At 43.8% G+C, this 23,040-nt stretch overlaps 1 protein-coding gene across 9 annotated transcripts; it reads right to left on the reverse strand.

Moving 5' to 3' along the window:
• Positions 1 to 24: 24 nt before the first annotated feature.
• larp1b (La ribonucleoprotein 1B) lies at positions 25 to 23,040 on the reverse strand. Of its 9 annotated transcripts, XM_084437650.1 has the most exons (20): positions 22,864 to 23,040; positions 22,266 to 22,641; positions 21,160 to 21,221; positions 20,500 to 20,556; positions 20,107 to 20,365; positions 19,171 to 19,278; positions 18,783 to 18,936; positions 17,724 to 17,868; positions 17,157 to 17,337; positions 16,358 to 16,569; positions 16,129 to 16,200; positions 15,517 to 15,882; positions 6,085 to 6,205; positions 5,633 to 5,823; positions 3,062 to 3,168; positions 2,796 to 2,956; positions 2,504 to 2,648; positions 1,898 to 2,007; positions 1,562 to 1,710; positions 25 to 1,366 (listed from the first exon to the last, which is right to left on the reverse strand). In XM_084437650.1, exons 2-20 carry the CDS (start codon positions 22,627 to 22,629, stop codon positions 1,076 to 1,078), a joined length of 3,255 nt encoding a protein of 1,084 aa, XP_084293776.1. In that variant the 5' UTR covers positions 22,630 to 22,641; positions 22,864 to 23,040; the 3' UTR covers positions 25 to 1,075. The 9 variants fall into 9 exon arrangements, with proteins under 9 accessions (XP_084293776.1, XP_084293781.1, XP_084293778.1 ...); XM_084437655.1 differs by having other exon boundaries at positions 20,146 to 20,365; positions 22,266 to 23,040; XM_084437652.1 differs by having other exon boundaries at positions 16,129 to 16,197; positions 22,266 to 23,040.

Here is a 23,040-nt window from a genome sequence, read left to right on the forward strand (position 1 = left end):
CAAACAAGTGTGTTTAGACAATTATGTTACTTTATATGTATTTTCACATTTTACAAGTCATTACAATGTCTGGCATTAACATGCTTATCTGCTCAAAACTACACTCACTCAAACAGTCTCCAATTCACACACACCCAAAAACAAAAAATCCAATCAAACCTATCAATTTCAAATTATTTGTATAGTATGTACATTTCTCAAAATATGATACTTTAAACTTAAATCTCTAAATGACTGGGATTAATTATGGTTCTAAGTTAGAATGCACACATAATATATGAAGTTAAGAGAGCATTTAAAATTAGCTGATTGTTGGCTCACACGCATAATTGCAGCTGTCATATTTCCCCGTTTAAAATTCAAGCATTCAAGCATTTAAGCATAAAAACGACTGCAAAAATAAATTATCCTACTTCTGATAGATTTCAAATCTAAGGTAAATAAAATGTCTTCAGAAATATAATCTTTTTAAATTGTTTTGAGCTCACAGTCCTAATTATAGCAATTCATAAAAAATTGCCACCAGTAAGTTTGATTTGGCCAATAAAGTCACACATTAAAAATATAATATTTCTCATATTATCTATCCCTTATGCCTATTTTTCTGGTAGTAGGTCTGTAAAGGCAATTTGGTTTATTAATCTGTCACAAAAAGTATGCAAATAGTGTCAATTTTCAAAAATGATACTTATAAGAACATATAGTTATATACTAATGTCCTTGCAAATCAAGACCAGGCACCAATGATTTTTAAGCACTATCATGGCAAACTAGCCTGAACCTTACAGTTTATTGGCTGTTTAGATGTCAATAGACACTACAGAATAAACACAATAATACAATGCAGGAATGCATTCTTTTGTAAACGTTTGAGCTGTCGAGAACCATGATAACTTCAAGCCTACGGTCTATGCTTGCTCAAAAATCAAATGCAAATGTTCAAATAATTAAATCAATCATCCTAAGCAGTCTTTTACCAAAGCAGTCTTATGACAGCACTTATTCATGACTGCTTAGTTTCCCCATTCTGTTGAGCAGTGCTCTCCTATTCTTTGCCTAACAATATAGATGGCATTCATTTGTTTGGCACACGCGTTTCCTTTTTGGTGTTGCCAGCTCCGGTCTCACCCTTGCGCCTATCAGTTGGTGTAACTCTCTTGGTACTTTCCTTGGGGGCTTTCTGCACTGATGTTGCAGGGGCAGTGGTGGCACTGGAGGGTGGGGCCGCAGACTGACTGGCGCTTGATGACTTGGAGGCTTGGCTGGGTTTTGAGGTAGGGTTGGAGGGGTGTCGTCTGCGCCTCCCTTCGTCCCCTGCGGAGGAGGAGTGGCGGCTCCTTCTTCCGCCCTCCTCTCCCATGGGAGGCTGCAACACACGCACAGACACATGTCAGGGCCAAAGGCTGAGCACACAGTACAGCGGAAAATCTCACAGTCTGACTCACACTCTCTCACACATACTCTCAGACCTATCATCACACATGAATGCATAATCTGACAAAAAAAAAAAGCACAGCCAGGGCCTCTCCTCCTCTCCCTCTCTCTCTCACATCTGTAATACCTGCTGTGTCTTTACACTCACATCAACTCTGAAGTCCTCTAGAGTTTTGAATTTCCCAAGGTGTTCCTGAAGCTTTGGGTCAATGCGCTGATTCTTTATCTTGGAGTATTTCAGGAATGCCCAGAACTTCTCCAGTCCATACAATTGCCCTAGACAAATGATATCCAATGCAATACACAGATTAAAATTATATTTGAACTAATGACAGACATAAGCACTTGTGCCCATATAGCCAAAAACAAGTTCACACAGTAAACGAGGGCAAGTGCTAACACCACAAAATATGACAAATTACATCTTATAGGGTTGACAGAAAGAAGTGGAAAAAGCAGTTACCCTTCTCATAGTCTCTCAGAGTTTCCTCCTGGAAGTCCTTGAACAAATCCAACTTAAATCTTCTCTCTAAACCGTAGCTGTAGTACCTGAAGAGACACTCAAGTCCATATCTGAAAAAAATAAAATAAACAGCCACTGTGTTAACAAGTACACAATTCAAGATAAATTCAAAGTTCAAAAAGGTAAAAGTAACTTATTTATGTTACACATTATTTTTAATATTTATATCTACTGTTTGTATGTGTGAATTCAGGCAGCATCAATCATGTATTAAAACATTACTATATTATCCAACTGATAAAAGAAAACCGGTTAAACAATTTCTTCAGATTTTTTTTAAGGGCGTGAGCTCTTAACACTTTCCAGACCTATCACAACGTTCTCTAAAAACTGGTGTGATGTTGTACACCTACATATTTAGACAAGAATGTTGGCTTGGCAGGTGTTTCTATTTGCCTCTGGCAAAAACACAACAATGCTCTTCGGAGACTGCCGGCCCCATTAACTCTCAAACTGCCAAACAAGTACATATGCTGCAAAGAGTTTGTGGATATGGACACTTAACATTACAACATCACTGATATTTTCAACCTCCTTTGTGTTTACCTATAATTTTCCTTTGCATCTTCAAGAGCAAACTGTTTGAACTCTTCATACATCTTCCTGTTGAAGTTATCTCGCAAGAAGAATGACCAAAACCTGAACAGGGTGTTCATTTCCTGAGATTGGCCAACACCCAAACGTTTTCTCTCTAGAAAATATATATAAAAATATATAAAATTACATACAAGTACACCATATTTAGACATCTTTAGGTTAGATGTAAATCATTCCCATCTCACATGCTGGGGTAATTATCAAGTCTAGTTGGTCAGTTGGGCATGTGCTGGTGCTATACCGTTCAGGCACCGTCGGCGGTACTTGTGGTACCCCTGCTGAGTGAAGCCACTGTCCCGCAGAATTTCATGGGAAGGGTGCCAGAACTTTGGCAGAGACTGGGGGGTACATCCATAGCTCCCTGACAGGGGGGCTCCTTCAGAGGGAGAGGCATTAGAGCTGCTGTAGGGTGACAAGAGAGGACAGTGAGTTAGGCTTGAAAAGTCTGTTTTTCCAGTTAGAGAACATTGTTGTCTCTGGTCAGTGTGGCTAGAGAGTCAACAGGACCTGATGGACGAGGTGCGAGGCCGGTGCTCCCGGGAGTCCATCACCCAGCCCACATGGCATTCCTGGGGGGGATTGGAGCTGTGGCGGGTCTTCCTCTTCCTGGGAGTCTGAGACCATCGTGCAAGAAGGAGACACAAGTAGTTCACACCAAAGCAAATAACATGTACACAAGCAAGCCCACATACTGCACAAACCCAAAGATATACAGTATAGTGCAGCCGGAAAGTATTCATATCCCTTCACTTTTTCTGCATTTTGTTACGTCAGCCTTATTCCAAAATTGATTAAATTCTTTTTTTCCCCTTAAAATTCTACACACAATACCCAACTTTATTGGAGTCCACCTGTGGTAAATTCAATTGATTGGACTTGATTTGGCTATGTAAGGTCCGTCAGTTGTCAACGCATGTCAGAGCACAAACCAAGCCATAAAGTCAAATTAATTGTCTGTAGATCTCAAGAGACAGGATTGTATCGAGGCACCTTCCTGGGGAAGGGTACAAAAAAATCTGCCTCTGTAGAGATGGGAGAAGGACAACCATCTCTACAGTACTACACCAATCAGACCTTTATGGTAGAGTACCCAGACGGAAGCCACTCCTCAGTAAAAGGCACATGACGGCCTGCTTGGAGTTTGCGAAAAGGCACCTAAAGGACTCCCTGAATGCCAAGCGTCATGTCTGGAGGAAACCAGGCAGTGCTCATCACCTGGCCAATACCATCCCTACAGTGAAGCATGGTGGTATCATCACCTGGCCAATACCATCCCTACAGTGAAGCATGGTGGTATCATCACCTGGCCAATACCATCCCTACAGTAAAGCATGGTGGTATCATCACCTGGTTAATACCATCCCTACAGTGAAGCATGGTGGTATCATCACCTGGTTAATACCATCCCTACAGTGAAGGATGGTGGTGGCAGCTTCATGCTGTGGGGATGATTTTCAGCGGCAGGAACTGGGAGACTAGTTAAGATGGAGGGAAAGATGAATGCAGCAATGTACAGAGAGATCCTTGATGAAAACCTGCTACAGAGTGCTCTGGACCTCAGACTGGGGCGAAGGTTCACTTTCCAACAGGACAACGACCCTAAGCACACAGCCAAGATAACAAAGGAGTGGCTTTGGGACAAGTCTGTGAATGTCCTCAAGTGGCCCAGCCAGAGACCAGACTTGAACCTGATTGAAGAACTCTGGAGAGATCTGAAAATGGCTGTGCACCGATGCTCCCCATCCAACCTGATGAATCTTGAGATGATCCGCATAGAATAGGAAAAACTGCCGAAAAATAGGTGTGCAAAGTAGAGGGCGGCCGATTAATAGTTTTTGCTGATTAATCGGCGCCGAATGGATGTTTTTAAAACTTTCGTTATCGGCCGAACTGGGCTCCAACAGTGGCCGATGCCCATTGTAAATGGGCCATATTCAAACGATGTAGGCCTAATCCACCAAATCACACTTAAGGATGTTCCGTTACATTTTTTAGCTATTAGCTATATTGAAGCCACCCATCAATTAGTCTCTCTCCAGACTCAAATATTACATTGAATCGTTGCGCTCCGCATGCTATATAATAGAGTCTGTGCCACTTCGCCGCCCAAGATGGTGTTCTGAGGGCGTATCGACGGGTCAAAATTAAAAGAGTGACAGGTCGCAGCAGCATATGAGATGCTAGCCCAGTTAGATGGGCAACATTTATGTGTGGGAACACCTGATCACAAAAGTCGTTCCGGCGCTACCAAAGAATTGCCAGGATTTGAGCACCAGATTTTTGCATGAATTGTCCCAGACCCATAGAGATCTGCAGCATGCAGTAATGAAGTTAGCGTAGCTATGTAGTGTATCAGCAAAAGAACTCTCATGGGTCCGGCGTTGAGACTACCCATCAACTGACAAAAAGGAGTAGGCTACTTCATTTGCGCTTGATTAAAGACAAAAATAAAGACAAGGGGGGATTTTAACAAAATGTCCTGGATATAGTCTACTCTTGTGTGCAAGGAAGACATTCTTGGAGATTCTCCTCAGCGAAACACAATCATTCATAGCGGAAATGAATAGTGAAGGAAATATGTTATGCACTGTTGGACAGGAAATATGTTATGCATTGTTGGGCATATAGGCCTAACAGGTGACAAAGGGCAGGTGATTGCAGGTAGTAGAGGCTTTAACTTCTAAGGCAAGAAACATGAACGGTAGGCCTGATTCCTCTGAGTTTTCATTACTCTTTGCTTTTTAGCCTACTTTGAGCTTGATGATCCAGATTTATTTATTTATTTATTCGACAGTGGCCTTTTTAAAATCTTTTTTTCTATCAGCAAATTAATCAGTCATCAGTTTTTTCCTGCTCTATATTATCGTTATTATATTGGCCTTTAAAAATCCACTATCGGTGGACCTCTAGTGCCAAGCTTGTAGCATCACATGAGGCTGTAGCATAACAAAATGTGTAAAAACTGAAGGGATATGAATACTTTCCAAATGCACTGTACATGAACAGAACATACAGATCCACACTGATAAATAATTAGAATCAAACATTAGACAAAGACAATAGAGGACCCTTGCTCACCTGCCCATCAATATTGCCACTCTCCTTAATGACAGGGTAGAAGCGAGGGGTCTTGTTGGGGTCCTGGCGCCCAGGTGTTCGCGGAGTCCTGGGGGTCCTGGGTTGGTGGGCGGTGGGAGAGTCTGGCACAGTGGTGGGCACAGTGGTGGGCACAGAGTGGGCCATACCCTCTGACACCTCCAGCATCTCCTCTGGAAATGATCATGGGTAGAATTCAACAGGGCTGCCGGACAATAAAGCATCATGCAGCATGCACAGCACAGCAGAGACAGTACTGAGACTTATGTCTGGTGAATGTTCTTCTTTAGGTGCTGAGATTACACTCTTTGTATTACTTTGTATTACTACTGGGTTGCACATGGAGTTATTATAATAGGGTCAACCAAAGGGGTTGTGCTGGATTGGATGGATAAAACAAATGTAAAAATCGACCATCATGAATGACCACAAACCTGTGGGTGGAGGAGGAGGAGGTGGGATTTCCTGGTTTGGGTCAACAGGAAGTTTGGGGACGAGGGTGTCAAACTCATCTTTACTGATAACATTCAGCTTCTTAAAGGGCTCCACCTCCTGCTGGGGAAAGGATATTCCATGAGAGTCAACTATAAGAACATGGCAATGCCATAATTCAACATGGCAATGGCATCACTATTGATTGTGTTTTTGGTTTGAGATGAAGTCTCTCAAAACTACCAGCTGTCACATGAAAAAAAGAGAGGTGAGAAAAAAGATGCTGGCGGATGTGTGACAAACAACAGATGTGACATGCTGCATGCTTTATCAAGAGACAGTACTTTGAACTTTAGACAGTAGCGTAGAAGAAAAACATGTGCCCTTAAGAGTATAGACTCAGCTGGTCCATTTCCCACATATTGGATTGAGGACAGGATTGATCCACCCTTGAACATGAGCTGACCTTGCTAAAATTCACAGTTGACAACATAGTAGATTAGGGGCAAGACTTAACTGTACTGTCCCGTTAAGCATGTCATTTACTGTACTGTATATTCATTTTTATAAAAAATCAGACCTCAAAGACCCTTGATCATGATTTTCTATCTTTAATGTCCTGGCTTTTAAGTTGATAAGGAGGATGAAGTGGAAGAGTCGAGGAGTCTCTGAGGCCCAACATACTGCTGCAGCGGAAACACGTTGCTCTTTATCACGGCTCAACAGGTGGTTCTTTCTCTCCTTCTCACTCTCCCTGCTGTCTCTGTCTCTGCACTCCTATCCTATCATGTCCCTTCCCTCACTCCTCCTGTGGCAAACACACAAATACACACAAGCTGGTGATGACTAGCTTGAAAATTGCATTAGTCATTTAGCAGACGCTTTTATCCAAAGCGACTTACAATAATTGCATTTAACGTAGGTAGCCAGTTTACTACTACTCGCCACAACTCATAAGTGCATCTCCTTTCTAAACAAGTGACTAAGAACATAATCTAGTGCTAAAGCCAAAGTACAAGAGTAGCAAAATATAAAATAGGACAAATACATATACTTAATGCCAGATGAAGGCAGTGGGTATTGGAGAACCAGAACTTTGTAATCCACTACTTTCTGTAATGGTCAGGATATTCTACCATATCCATGCATGAGCATGCACAATGACGACTACAGGGTAGTCACACACCAGGGGTAAACAAAGGACCCCCTTACATGTAGTGCTAAGGGGTTATAGTTGGTTGATAAATTGTGGTCTATTTTGGGAAGATGTAGAAGTCTGGGGCGGAGGGGGGCTGTGCAGCCGCTCTGTTGTAAGTACTGTACATTATGTACATTCCAACAGAACACACTAGAATTACACTGATCAGCCACAACATTAAAACCATCTACCTAATATTGTGTAGGTCCCCCTTGGGCCACCAAAACTGCTCTGACCTATCCAGGCATGGACTCTGAAGGTGTCCTCTGGTATACAGATGTGGGAACATAAGAATGTAGCTTGACCCGCGGTATTCTAACAGGCGCTTTACGTCATTCCGCACCACCGCTCGCCTGCCCATAGGGGCGCAGTAATACCACTCATTGACCCATTGCTGTAGCTCATCTCGCACATTAGATGAGCCTACCGTTCTCAAACTCCTTGTTCTCTGTCTGGTTGTAATTTAATTATTACGAACAAAGCCTATCTATTTATAGTTTCTATCTCTGTAACTGTCGCCGGGTCTATATCTGTTAACTGTCGGGACAAGTAGAAGTTTAATACATTAGGCTGAGTGTTCTCATATGGAACATGGCATCACGACGAGTAAGATGGCTAACGGAGCTGACCAGAGATGTGTTTGAAATGGTTCACTCACTCCCTCCCTATTACCATGGATGTATTGAGTGCGACTCATAGTGAACTACATGGGGAATGATTTAACAGTTTTGGGACACATGGAATATAACTGCGTAAGATATTCATGACAAACAAGCAGACGCGCCGATCAATGCTGGCAGCAGGTTGAAATATCAGGTAGTATTCAGGTTCCATGTTTAGTTGAATGATACATCCCATATAAATGGTTGGAATTCTAATGATGTGCAAGTATGATTTTGTCAACTTTAGTGCTGTCTGCTAGCTACCGTCTTCTTCACTTCTCCTTCGGTAAAACATGACACCGTTGTGTTGTGGTATTGTAGAGGGCTTAGGCAGAAGCAGGAAGAGAAACTACTTTTGCCCCATATAACTAAAATAATGGTCTCATAAGCATTTTTCGATTGTAAAATTGTGTTCACTTGTTTTAGTTTGCAAACATATGCAATTTTCTTAGCATATCTACTGGCTACATGATAACATAGGTTTCAAGTTTCGTGCGAGCAAGTCGTGCCTGCAAGCCAGGGAGAAATGACAGGAGACCGTGGCGGGGCTTAGAACCAGAGGGGTGCGCGAGTGACATTTGGGCAGAATGAACAGGTGAAATGAAAGCTCTCGAAGAGATCTTTCTAATGCTATTGATCAGCTTTGTATGTAGTTTTAATGTGAAAGATACATCTTGAATGCAGTCAAGACAAATTATTTTGCCTCTTAACTTTTGTCAAACCCCCTGGTTCCAGTCAATTGGATTATAGGCTATAGGTAGCCTACAATGACGTTACCTTATGAACACAAATAGCTTAACCTATAGGCCTACATAAAAACAATAGCCTAAAACCATGTTTATTTACAATGTATTTTCTTTCATTGATAGCATGCCAATAGTTAGGGTGAGGAACGACACGCGGTCTCTTTAGCCCTGAGACCATCATCAGGCAGGCAGCTCAGGAGGTCGTTGGCTATATATATTATTATGATATTATGTCTAATAATACATTCGTTGAAAGTACACAGGCTGATCTACTATACGGAATTGGACCGAGGAGTGTTCTCATATGGAACTAGGCTGCGCGCCCGCCCGCGACAAGAGCTGAATTGTAGTCAGCTTTCCCCGCTGCGCGCAGGACGCGTGCGTCCCCCGCTCCGAGCGAGAACGCAGTCGGAATGTCGCTCCCCGTCTGAAACGGCCTTGACTCCTGGAATCCCAAGGTCTTTCATATTGAAATGCTCTTGATGGTCTGGTAAGTTGCGAGACGTGTTAAGGGAGTGCATCAGTCGTGAGCCTTGACAGTAGGCTACCAGCCTGCGCTGCGCTCAGCACAAAGTTGGATGAATGGATGGACTTATTGGAATCCTGGAAAATGTTTATTGCGCTCTAAAATCATGAAAGCATAAATGTAAAAATGCAGCAACAGAAGTAGTCTAGATGAGATGGTGGTTTAAATCAATGGCAACACATAAATTGAGACATAAATTGAGACTGGTGATAATGCTGATAATCTACAGTAGGGCCTACCTCTGGCTGAGTTCATGGTTACAGCCATTCATCTCTTACACATGGGCCTATACAATACTTGCACAATCTACTTTGGACGTTAATCCATCCATCTATCAATCAATCTAGCAAATTCAATGGCCGGTCATGGCAAAGCACCCGCTAACGCAGGCTACCCCCCTCCCCACGATCCAGGGCTAGGAAACCGGTTCATCCAGTTTATTTGAATATAAAAGCATTTGGGGGGGGGGGGGTTACAATAGTCTAGTCCAGGTTCGCTGGCGAGTGACGAGCTAGTCAGATGGCGCATGCATGTGTGGACATTGTAGGCCGATTCTGTGAAACCTAAAGAATAAAAGTAGGCTACGTTCAACATTCATTGGAGTGGTCCAGTTGGATAGGCTGAAGATTTGAAGATGTAATTGGTCATTTTAAATGGGCCTACTTTATCTTTTGATGCCTATTTGAACGGACTGCATCGATCAATGCAATGACTCTCCATGTTTTTAAGTTTTACCCTTTTCATCAATAAAACATCATTTTTACAACCATGTCTCATTGATTGGGAAGGCATTTAGAGCTGCCGGTCTATTAGCCTACATTCGGACTCAGAGGATGACATAACTGTTTATTGAGAAACAATTGCAGGCTGGCCTATATAAAGAAATACCACAATGCATGTAGTCTAGATATATTACATTATGTTTAGGCTATAGCCTACACTTTATGGTAGACTGCCCTCTCGCTCGCTAAGCAGGCTACATTGTGGCTGTTTTGTTCATCGCAGAAGCCTATAGCCTAGGCTACACATTAAAAAAATGATTTTTTTTATATAGACCTAGAAGGAATCAGAATGTGGAAATTTAATTTTAGCCTATTTTAATACAATTCAAATTCTGCTTAGAGGGAATTATTTTCAACGGACATTATGACCTGAGCATAATTAATAATTATCTAAGTTAATATAGGCCTATGAGAACGCTTTTTACGATAGGCTAGGCCTATGCGTCTTGTGATTGTTCTGTAGCCTAGGCTACAACTTAAGGCTTATTTGGCCCTATTGAATTAATTTATGCCTACTAGGCTACTCATTATTATCGAATTATCTAGTTGATATATGAATAAAACAATAAGCCGTTTTAATGGCTATGGGCTACTAGTTGTAGCTATACACGAGTTGATGCGCTCTGCTCTTATACGCACGGTTGAGGCGGCAGCTCAAATACACTTCGCACATATCCTCTGCTATAGCCTCTCACAGACAGCTAGGTGCACTTCATGCATTGGTAGACAGTTCGGCAGCTTGTCTTCACCATGCAGGTATTTGGGTGGGGGTATTCTTCTGTGGACACTGCGAGGGGCGCAGCCGGTGGCTGTTTAAAGGCCAGAGCGCGCAGCTCTTCAGCCAACTGGAGATGTCGCGTCTGGGGAGGCTCTGTGTCTCTCCACCAGTCCCCAGCGAGTCCAAGCTCCCCCAATGAATAATACTTATTTATAATAGCCTACGTAGCGCGAAACTGTGCATATAATAGGCTGTAGCCAGCGCGAAACTGCGCATTCCCTATAGCCGTTCATGGAACGACTGGCGGACGGTATAAATAAATAAAAACATACACAATATTTTCTTATTTGAATGATCTTGAATATATATATATTCAAGATCATTCAAATAACAAAATATTGTGTATATTGTGCATGTGAAGGCACTCACTGTCAAACCTGCCGCTATCTATGCACAAGATAGTTAATGTCCGGATATGATTGGCATATATGATTGGCAATGAGTGATCTTTACTCATGGCGACTATGTCAATTTTGTATAGATCCACAAGTCGATCAAGCTTATTTTTTCTTTGTATCGTGCTGAAGCCATATAGCCTACTGCGCTCAGACTTGGCTACATTAGCTGGTGCCGTCTTCAAATTTACTTCCGGGGTTTACGAGTAGCTACCAGTTCAAGTTCAACTACCAGTTGAATGCGTTCCAGAAACAAAACGCAAAACCCCCACGTTCACCACATCTTTACTAACAAATATATTTACAATACTGTTATTTTGCGCATTTGACCTAACAGCCACCACGTCTTGACCCGACGTCAGTTACCGAGATAGATAGGCTACTGTAGGCCTAGATATAGGTGTTCGTAATAATTTAATTACATCCAGATGGCGAAAACATGTGTTTGAGAACAAGGTAATAATAACAATTAAACGTTATTTGTATATCACCTTTCATACAGATAAATAGATTACATTGTTGGGAGCTATTACACTATTGGTAGTTTATTACATTGGCCGGGTTTCCCAAAAGAGTTAAGAAGCACGTAACTCCAAAGTACTTCTTAACTCCCATGCAAAGGGTTGCTTAAGATGGGGTCCTTAAGAAGGTTCTTTATCGGGAAATCCGGACATTATTAGTTGCTACAGGGCTATAAAAAGCCAAGATATTGTCAGAGGGTGAATCATTTCCACATGATTCGGGTCAGAGCTGTTTTGGGCTGATCGGTGTATGTACTTTCTGAAGAGCGCACTCGACATACTGTTCTGTTGGAAAGTACAGTACAGGTCTTGCCTGTGGGGAGGCATGTGTCTCAACAGCGTCTAACACCGTGAGGGACAACCACTGGGGGGGGGTCCTGGCAAAAACATTACCCCTCTTTCTCACAGCTAGACACACAGTAAATCATAAAATAAATATATAGCTGCAAGCAGCAATAACCGGGGCCAAGCGCAACAAACGCATCAAAAGCAAAAAGTGAAACACACCACAGCTACATTTGAGCTATGAGGCCATTGAAAATGTCAATGAAAATACCATGAAAGCGCAATGGGTGACTTTTCACAAAATGTAATTTATATCCACATAAAAATTGAATCTGGCATTTCGAATCCAATTACTAAGTTGTAGATAGGGCTGGGTATCGGTACTCGATACCTTGTAGTACTGGATCGAAACAAACTGATACCAAGTAGCATCGAAACGTCTTCAGTCAAACCAGTACTTCATTCGATCCTTTTTGTATTGAGATCTAGGAAAAAAATACATTGTTATATGGTCCAATCACCGCAAGCGTTCTTCAATTTAATGCGACGCGTGATTGACCCATTACGGCAGACAGCTACAATCCGTCTGGTGAAATCGACTGCAAATGCGAGTTGACACAGTTTAGCACGCTAAGGAAATGCCACAAAAACGCTCAAAGGTATGGTTATACTACACGCCTATTGCGTATGGTAAAAATAAATGCAAACAGTAAAAACGCGAATTTCCCCCATTACCTAGCTAGCTAGCTAGCATTAGCAACCCTACTGTAATGCATTGCTTAGTGCATTGGTTACTTAGTGGTAGTTTTAGCTTCTGTAGCAGCGAAATATGTTTAGGCTAACGTTATTAACTAATGTTATGCTTAATGTTAAGACCCCCTAGGCCTACTACCACCACAAATGCTACTGCTGATGTTGCCACCCCCAGCAGCAGCCTTGACACACCGTTCACATTAGCTGCAAGGTCTCGGATGACAAAAAAAATGTGTAGTCAGTCAGTAGTTATATTGTAATAAATGCAGTTTGATACTCTTTTATACACTTTCAAAATGTATTCTTGTAAAAATTATTTGAATGTGGGAGGATTGAAGGAATTTTACACAACTGAATGCTTCCATTCACATGATGGTTATGGAAAAAAGAAATTCAAAGTATCGATTGAAGTATTCAACTGGTATCGGTATCACTTTAAGGGTACTGGTATTGGTACTGGTATCGTAATTTTTGAAATGATACCCAGCCCTAGTTGTAGAGCATGCCATGACCTACTTATACTACAAGAAATATGAGCCCCATTTGGTCACAGGGGTGCCACAGCAACTGATTGCGTTTTAGCCCCTTTTAAACCTGTTGGCTTGTTATAGCGCCACCTTGTGGCCAATCAGATTCATATTTCTCAAGTGACCATTAGGCATGCTCTGGTACTAGTCTACCAAGTTTCAGAAAAATCGGATGGTTAGGCCTAAACCGGAAATTAGCTCTCTAGCGCCCCCATTTTGTTTGAGAAGGCCAATAATTGAGGTTTAGCCTCATTTATATGTGGCTATATGCCTACAAAGCTTTGTGGTGTTCCGTCCAACCTTTCAGAACTTACACATCTTCATGTGAAAAGCCACGCCTTCTGCAAATTCATTGGCTCAGTTTTATTCAACTTTTTAAACTTTTGCTGAAATTGAACTTTAGATATTGGTCCCTAGATTGTGTGTACTGAGATTCATGCAGATTGGCGAAACTTCCTAGGAGGAGATAGATTTTAAGCGTTTAAAAAAAATAAAAATATAAAAATAAAAAAGGTGGAAAATCTACAAACCGAAAGTTGTGGATTCTTGAGGCAAATGTGTTCTTTGTGAGGAGAGACATTTGTGTGCAAAGTTTCATGACATACTGAGATATGCCTGTTCAAAAGTTTGCAATTTCAATCGGTTGCTATAGCGCCCCCCCCCCCCCCCCCTCTGGCCAATCGATGTAAGACTTGACTTGTTCCATTGCCTCTTCTCATGATCCTCTACTATTGTGCAAAGTTTTGTAAAAAGTTGCCCGTCGGTTATAGGGGCTGCCATAGACTTCCACTGCAGAATAATAATACTACTAATTAAAGCTGCTACGCAGCGATGAGGCGGGGCCAGGCAATTTCCGACAAGTTTAGGAGCAATAAGCGAGAGAATAGGTGTCCAATGTTCATTTTGTACATTCGTATCGTATGGTAAAACATTTTGATGCATTGTAAGCTTGATTTTGATAATTCAACAATCTGGTCAATGAGTTTGTGAATTACAGTCTGAAGATCCAGTGTAGCAAGTTTGGTGTTAATTGATTGAAAAATGTGGGATGAGATATGTTTATTAATTTTTACAGGTTTTGTTTGCTTTTCTTCATAATTGAACATTAACTTCAGCAGCTGTGTACTCAGTTGCCAATCAATCGATTTAGTCATTGTAATCCTCGGCGGGGGTTGGGTAGGGTTGCCAACAGCGATGTCTCAGATTCGTGGAGCTTGCGTTGGATTGTGGGTAACGTAGTTTTCTCTGTATGAAGTGTTGGTTTCAGAGGACAGAATTAAACATATTTTTAAAAATTCAATTTTTGAGATAAAATTCTGAAAAAAATCATACTACATCTTGGATATGTGGCCAATGTTGTCACTTTTTATGAGGATGATCAGACATTGATTTGGCGAGAATTAATAGGAACTGTATACAGAACTGTTAACAGTGAAACTTTTTGATGTGCTGTGGGCTCAATTTTTCATATTTCAAAAATCTGTGAGGATCCTTTGGTAAGGACAGTCTGAAGATATCAATTTTGGTGTCAATTGAACAAAAAATGTGGGACGAGATTGATTTCTTCATAAACTGTAAAACCTGAGTTATGGACTTCAAAATTCCTGCAAGGTCAAAGCGTATGAAAGTTTTGTCTCACTTGGGACTACATTCACGTGGTGGTTTTACAGTGATAGCACCTATGGCTGATTTGTTATGATTTTTTTAAGTTTTAAACTTTAGACTGTTGCTGTAGCGCCACCTTCAGGTTTATTGACCTACAATGCAGGTTGAGGACTTTAGGTATAGTACTGGAATTTGGGTGTTTTTTTGTCCATGGGAAGTTAGACTTCAGTGGAAGATGGAGAATAATAATAATAATAATAATATAGGCAAATACAATAGGGTTCTGGCAGCTACGCTGCCTGGCCCCTAATTACAATAGGGTGCCTCGCACTTTCTTGCTTGGGCCCCTAAGAAAAAAAGAATCCCAGACATCAAGTGAAATCAGATGGACTGTAGAGCATAGACGATAACAGCAGAGGTGGCAAAGTACGTCATAGACAAGCCACCGGTCAAAAGTGGCCACCTGGAGGCCAAAGTCCCCTGTGACACAGCAGGAGGATCGTTCTGCCCTTGCCCTTCTGTTAGACTGACAACCTAATCAAATAGCTGGTTCAGACCAGACACTCACTAACTAGGCCGTCATCTTTTTATGGCCTTAAAGTACATTGCCTGCACCGACATGTATCTAAAAAGATCCTGCTCTATCTCTGGCTCACCTTGGCGGTGGTAACGTCTGCCTGCTCCTCCCCTGACCACAGGTCCTGCTCGTAGTAGTACAGTCCGTCGTTGATGGCTTTGGCCAGGTCGGTGGTGATCTTGGCCCGGGACTCGTGGTGGCCCGTCCTGTCCCCGCCGGGGTGTTTGCGCAGGTGAGGGGGCGTCTGGGTGACGATGAGGATCTTGTTGACGTCCTGATCATCCAGCTCGTAGTCGGAGTCGTCGTCTGACCAGTCGGTGAAGGTGTTCTTCCGCGGGGCCAGCTGCTCCATCTCCTCGTCGAACAGGAAGTCCAACTCCTCCTGGTCAACAGGCTCCTGCTGGCCCGCGGCCTTGGGGCCGGCCTGGAGGGGCTGGCTACACTCCTGGACAACAGCGGCGGACAAGAGTTAACAAGGCTTCGGAATTCACACACACACACACACACAACGACATCTGCGGTTTCAGTTCATACACAACAACCGGAACATATTTGCATGGTTGTATTGGAAGTAAGAAGAGAGTAGGATGGAAAAGCAGTAGAGAACAGTAGAGTACCAGTAGAGCACAAGAGCGAGCGATGAAGAAACGGAGGCAGAGAAACAGAGGAAGAGGAAGGGAGAGTACTCAACTGCGGAAAGGGAAGGGTCTAACTGACGTGCTGGGGAGCAGGTGCCATCAGGTGGCACGTCACTGATAGGCTGCTGAACGACAGGTGGGGAACAGGAAGATGGATGAATGAAAAGGGGAAAAACAGATAAGAGACGGCAGACAGATACAAATGGGAAATGAAAAGAGAGGAGTAAGCAGACAGGGTAGGGGCTTTATAGTGGTGTAGGCAGTACAGTGTCCGCCACTGACCTTGTTCTTGCCAGATGTGTTGCGGTGGCGTTTCTCCACCTGGATCCAGGGCTGGGCCTCAGGGTCTGATTGACTGACTGGGAGGTCCTCGACGTCATGGTTGGAGACCTCTTCATCCTTGGAAGACAGGGTCTGTGACTGGCTGTCAGGCTGGGACTGGCAGTCGGACTGACTGGTCTTCTGCTTGACGGGTGAAGTCCCCGGGGACGATCCTGTCACAACAAAGAAGACAGAAACATCCAATGATCAAAACATTCCTAGTTCTATATTTAGGGAAAAGGACGGTTCATTTATTTCCGTTCAACATCCACATCATGAGTTATGCTGGGCTCAGACGACAGGATTTTTAGGCCGATTTATCCCCGATTCACCCCTCCCGACAGTCGGAGGAGAAATCTGGTCTGGAACGTTGGTCGGGGCCGATGATCGGTCCAGATTATCTTGTAATGTGAGGGATTTACATATCCAATCTTATACCTCCCGATCGGCTTGCAGACCCATCGGGGCGGACCCGATAACATCAAACATGTTTGATATTTAAGATTATTACGTCCCGACTTTACAAGTGAAACAACGAGACCAGTGGTTCGTTGCTCCCTCGGGCACGATAAGATCCTGTAGTGTGTGATGAGCCGTTACTTTCAAATCTTGCTGCGTGTGCTCGTATGAGATATCTGTGAATATCTGTTAAGATTCTCCTTATGTGCGTGATATAACCCGATTTCGAAATTGGTTAGGATTTTAAATATCCTGTAGTGTGAACCCGGCATTAGTGTGAGCAGTGGTGAGTGTTACTGACCGGCGGTGGTGATGGAGGTGAAGGCTTGTCCAGGAACAAACTCAGGACAGTGGATGAGTTGGGAGAAATCAGTCCGTGGGGAGCCCACCGTGGCAGGCATGGGGATGGGCCAGCGCTCTGGGTCAACCTTACAGCGGATCTTCTCGTCGGTCAGCTCCACCTCTGTGCTTTTCTTCAAGGCCTGGTGGACAGAGTTCAATACTTACAGGCTCCTCCACAAGCGACAGCAGGATCAATGGTTCCCCTCTCTCACAACAAAACACACTGTTTTTGGTGGGCTATAATGGTGCGTTCGTTTATAACTGGGAGGTGGCAAATTGCGACTTGCTACTAGGAATGATTAAATAAAACGCCGCATGAACTCGCACTTCCTCGTCGCAAATTCGGATATGTTTCTCAGCCCCAGTTGCCGGCTGACGTCAATATCATATCATATCATTCGCTATAGCTCGAATGCACACAGGTCGGAGGTAGGTATTTTGCCACTTGCGACTTGCCAGCTCCGACCACAAACGAATGCACCATAAGTTAGACACACTAACTGTAAATGACGGTAGCTTGATTTACCTCTACGATGAGGTTGATATCAGTGGTAAGGGCCTGTACCCTGTGGAAGCCGGCGATGAGAGAGATAGGCAGGTACCCCTGGGCGTCCATCTTCCTCCTCAGGAAAAAGTCTCTCTCCAAGTTGTGGAGGCTGAAGTAGTACTCACTGGAATAACAAACATAACCCACATCAGTCAATTTTTATTTTCATTGTGCACTCTGATGATATAGGACTATCTTCATGTGTGTTGCATGTCACCACATCCCAAACACGTGCTTGTAGCAGGTCTGAATCTAAACCTGTGAACATCTAAACCTTCATTCCCCTTCAAGAATAACTTTTAATGTGTCAAACTAATTCAATTCACAATGCAGACAGTGCATGATGAAAGTCCAAGGTGCGCGCACGCACGCGCACACACGCAGCCTAAGGGCATAGGGGAGTGGTTGATTTGGAGCTACTCAGCACGACAGCACAACGGCTGGGTTAGAAACATGAATAGCACTGAAGGAGATGAGAGAGGAGCAGACAAGAATGTCCCTTGCAATCCCTTCCTCCCTCTCTCTCTCCCTCCCACCTTCTCCATTCCCTCCCTCCCTCTCTCCACATTCCCTCCCTCTCTCCCTCTCCATGCACAGAGCCACTCAGTTTCTTTCACTTCCGTAAATCAGGCTTGCAGATCATTTTCACTCTCCTTCCCTTCCCAGGCACTAGGGCTATATTTAGGAGGAATACAACGCCCTCCCAGCCACTATTCTAGGTCTGGCACAGCAAGGAGGTCGAGGCTGCCGGTCAGCCACAGGACAAACACTGCCCTCTGCAGGACTCATTCTCAAGACATGAAAAACAGAGCTATAACATTGCATCATACTACACCCCAAGGTGGCACTCAACAAGACAGCAACAAGACAGCATTGTCAATGTTAAACTCAACGACAATTAAACAGGTAACCGGCGAATAAACTATTGTAATGTGTTGACGTTCATATTCCTTGTTTAGGTCAGGCATTTGATGACTATGGGGTGTTACTGCTACAGGAGGCAATCGGTAGGGGGCGCTGCACTAGTTGAGCTCTCACATTTGGCGTTTGATGTACTCTTTCAGGAGCTTCTCTTCCACCGTGTACATCTGGACCCGGTTGCCATCATCGTAGTAGTAGACCATGTTGGAGCCAGGTGGGACCGACAGACCGGACCCATCTGAAGAGTAGTCTCGGAAGCCGTCATAGCGCCCTAATAAAAGGGTGGAAGGCAAAGACGCAGATCTCTGTAAACCTTAGTTACTGGCAATTCTATGGCTTTGTTTTGTTGGGTTTCCTTTGTCAATTCCGGCCCGTCAACTGAACACACACCTGTGGATAACAACCATTTTAGATCAGCCAACATCCGTCCCGAGGAGGGAGCGGTACAACTTAACAAAGTGGCTGCCATGCACAGAGAGAATATAATAGGTATTTGGAGATGTACCTCGACCACGACCTCTCCCTCGGCCGCGACCCTTCCCCCGGCCCCGAGGACCTCCGCGGATGCCGCCCCCCTCACTGTCCACGTTCTCCCTCGGCTCTCTCCTCCAACCTGGGGGGGGGGGCGAGTCCATAGAGAAAACAAAAAACGCACCCATTCGGCGTTAACACCTGAACTGTGCCAGTACATGAGACGGTGGACCTATAGCACCGTCACTTATTTGATGCAACCTACTCGGCAGTGTTTTTCCCTAAACCGGCAGTTAACACCCAGAGTTGTCAGCGAAGCTTTCAATGCTAGCATAAGGGAACAACAGGGAGAACAGAGTTCAGTGCATCTTGAAGAGACAGCGAGTGGCGAGGGGAAGGATGTCGTCGGCAGAGGTGGGGGGCACTGGAGAGGAGACAGCAGACTAACCAGTGGCACGGTGTGGGAAGGAGCACAGCAGGCTGCAAAAGTGGAGGCGGGAGAGCACGAGCGAAAGCCGACTTACTCCTGCTGCTATCATGCGCTCTGTTACTACGGAGCGCGGGGCCGGGCGACATGGGGTCGGCTGGCTCGTGGTTCAGTTCCGAGCGCCAGGGCGTTCTGCCGGGGCTCGTCGCCTCCTCGCCGTCCCGGCAAGTGTCTTCCAGTGGTAGCGAAACCCACTTACGTTTGTTACCTAGCGATGGCGCACATCGGAAACAGCACTTCATCTCTGGTTGGGACAGGTGCCTCAGGGCGTTATGGAGCAAGTAATTGACAGCTCCAACTAAAAAGTCACTGTTGTACCCATTCCTGTGTGATTTACCTCTTGAAATGTTAAAGAGAGGTGGTCTCTGCTCTAAACATACATTTTTCACAGTTGAAAAAAAAGCATCCACAAACTCCCTGGTTGTTTACTTTGAGTGAGAAACAAAAGGGGAGAGGAAGCTACATTTTCAGGGACGTTCTCACCGTTACAGAGCAAGTGCTCCACCTGTGTCCAAGTCTCACCTCCTCTCTTCCTCAGGGCAGCACTCTGAGCGTCCTCCCCCTCCTCCGTCTCCCTGTCCTGGGACAGAACAACTAGAGGGTCTTGCTGGGCCTCCTGGTTCTCTTTGCTCTCGCCCTCATTGTTGTCCTGCTTTTCCTCCGTCTTCTCTCTTTTCACCTCCCTCTCTTTCCGTGGGACGGGCTGATTCCTCCCCTGATCATTAATGACATTCTGCTGTTGCTAGAGGACAAGAAAATAAGGCTACATCAAGGCTGACAATCTTCACCGCAGTACCTTGAACCATGCCAAAATACTGAACAATGTGTCTATTTCTGCCTTGAATAAACAAACACTGGTCCAGCCACAACTCATACCTCTTTGGCCAGTTCACCTGGAGTGGGCCAGTTTGTGATATCACTGAAATCGCTGGACTGAAAAGTAGAGAAGAAAGAGGAGATAAGAGATATTGTATTCAAACAGTTTCAGGACGTTTCCCATTTGTTGTGAAACTCTTATTGTGAGCTTCTATGTCGGCCCATGTCCTAAAATATTTCTGTGTCCCAAGAATGTGTCCTATTAGACAACACCAGGAAAGACTGCATTCAGTCTTCCATGACTATGTCAAACAGCAACTTCTACCATGGAGAAGGCTACTCCACACGGCCTTCAAAATCATCTGATAAAAGTTCTACAGGTTAGTCAGCTGGCTGTGTGTGTAAATATTGACATATGAGGTCAAGGTCTGGGACGAATTGAGAAGCAGTAGCATACATGGAGAAGCACAGAAATTACTTGCAGGACCACTGCCAATATTGTCATCACAAGTGAACCATTTCCCAAAAAAACAAGGTTGGGGAAACCTACCTTACAGCGACTTTCACAAATTAGAAAATGTTGGCGAACATGGTGTGCAATATTCATTGTCCTACATTTAACATTTAGAGTACATAATCTGCCAATAATGGGGTTGATGACAGATTAAGCTAGTCACATTCAATTACTCATCAAAGCTGAACAGAAAGCCCATTCATTACCTTGCTGGTTTTTCTTGTTCTAGGTTTTGCTGCATGGACAACTTTCATAGGATTTTGTTGCTCTGTGGAAATAAGATAAATTAAAGAATGTGACATCATGCTGAAAAGATATCAGCACAACGAATAAATTATCTATTTTATAATTCCATTACATAAACACACATCTTATCTTTTCTGTCAAACCTGTGATCTGGAAGTTGTTTCAATGTCACAACTTGTTAAAATTAAAGAGGCTGCAGTACAGCCTTTGCCATTGTGGGATAAAATGTATGGCTGGCATGGTGAAATGCTAATTATTTGTGTATGCCTCGTGTAACCTACTCATTATAAGGATATTCTTTACAGTGAGTGTCAGTATGTGACAGAATTTGAACAGGCAGCTAGCAGGGCTACTGTTGCCTGGGAGTGGCTGGGCCTACGATCCTATCATTGCACACAGAGGATGATCTGCTTGGCCGGCCCTAGCATTGGGTGTAACCAAAGACCTCTGGTGCAACTTTTTACTTGAACTTAAACGCTTTATTGTGAAGGGAGCCTAGCTCCCTAGAAGCTTAGCTACATTATAACATAAGGTTTAGGCTAACATGTCCAGTGTATCAAATATAGCACTGAATCTTTTAGTTGTAACCTTTAAGCAAACATGCTAGAAAACATTAGGATTAGGCACATATCATTATATAAAGACCTTTACGGTTGAGTTACCATTGTTCTAAATAGCAACTAGTGCGTGGGCTTCGCTAGCTAAGCTAGTAGCTAGTAAGCCACTGAAGTAGCAGTTGTCAGCACTCCACGTGCTCCAGTGCAATTTGATCTAACGTGAGGGCTGGGGGATGGTAGGGCAAGGTGCGCAACCATCAGCAAGCGGTTCCAGAGCTACTTTCCCTGCGAACCCGGGCCAGATAAATGTTAGGTACCAACCAGTAGTTATTTAGCTAGCTCAACAACTGTTAAAAACTAGACTAACTAGCCAACTTGACTAACAATTGGCAAAAGGCTCACCTGACAGCAGCGAATATCAAGTCACTGGTCAAGCTTGCCATATGTTCTGCACAACTTCAATCCTACGTAGCTTATCGTTTCACATTCCCCATATTACCCACACGTACCTTTTTCAAGAAGACCAGAATTTGTGTTGCTTGACACACGACCTGTATTCCTTTTAGTCCATGGGTTTACTTTCGGCGGGGGTGCTTCTACAACTTTTTTCTTCACCGTTTCACTCGAGTCCACATTGTTGCTAAGAGCGTTGTTTTCTTTGTCGTTAGCTTTACACTGATCTTGCACATCCATCGGACCCTTCAAGACCTCACTGCTTTGTTTTCCATCAAGAACCTCGGGGCTTTTCTGTGCCTCCTCGGGGTGGTGCGTTCTATCTGATTTCTGTGGCTGCTGCGCCTCCGAGTTGTTTTGGTTCTCTCCCTCGGAGCAGTTCGCTGTCAACCCCGAGCCACGTTTAACTTCGGCGGACATTCTGCGAGTTTTCTAACAAACGACAATTTAAATCCAGTGTGACTTAAATGTCTTAGCTGAACTTATCACTTTAAAATGTAATCGAACGTCCTAAAGAAATGTTGGGACTCAGAACCGCAACTTGTAAACAACTCGAGCTACCGTTGGATCTAGCTAGCCAGCTAGCTAGCTAGCATAACTGCATGGCCACCATGCAGGAGGAGTCAGCAAGCCAGCAATAAACGTTAACGTTACCTTATGCTGCCCTGGTCAGTTGTTTTTTCATATCAACAAACAGCTAACAGTTCACTTTGTGTAGCCATCATGCAAAAGAGAAACATAAAACAGTGTACTTGCTATATCAACTTAAACAACAACACTGATATAACGACCTCTTGGCAACCTCTGATTTCAACTTTCCACGCTAGCTAC

The sequence above is a fragment of the Borostomias antarcticus genome (assembly GCF_949987555.1).
Source record: "Borostomias antarcticus genome assembly, chromosome: 5".
NCBI classification, from domain to species: Eukaryota; Metazoa; Chordata; class Actinopteri; order Stomiiformes; family Stomiidae; genus Borostomias; species Borostomias antarcticus.

Bases quoted from the DNA above. Each gene is read 5' to 3' on its own strand.
- larp1b (XM_084437650.1), bottom strand. From the start codon at position 22,629: ATGTCCGCCGAAGTTAAACGTGGCTCGGGGTTGACAGCGAACTGCTCC. The intron at 2,008-2,503 runs GTAAACACAAAG...TATTTTTTTCAG, and splicing joins GATGCAAAGGAAAATTATAG to ATATGGACTTGAGTGTCTCT. The intron at 1,367-1,561 runs GTATTACAGATG...CGTGTGTTGCAG, and splicing joins TGAGTGTAAAGACACAGCAG to CCTCCCATGGGAGAGGAGGG.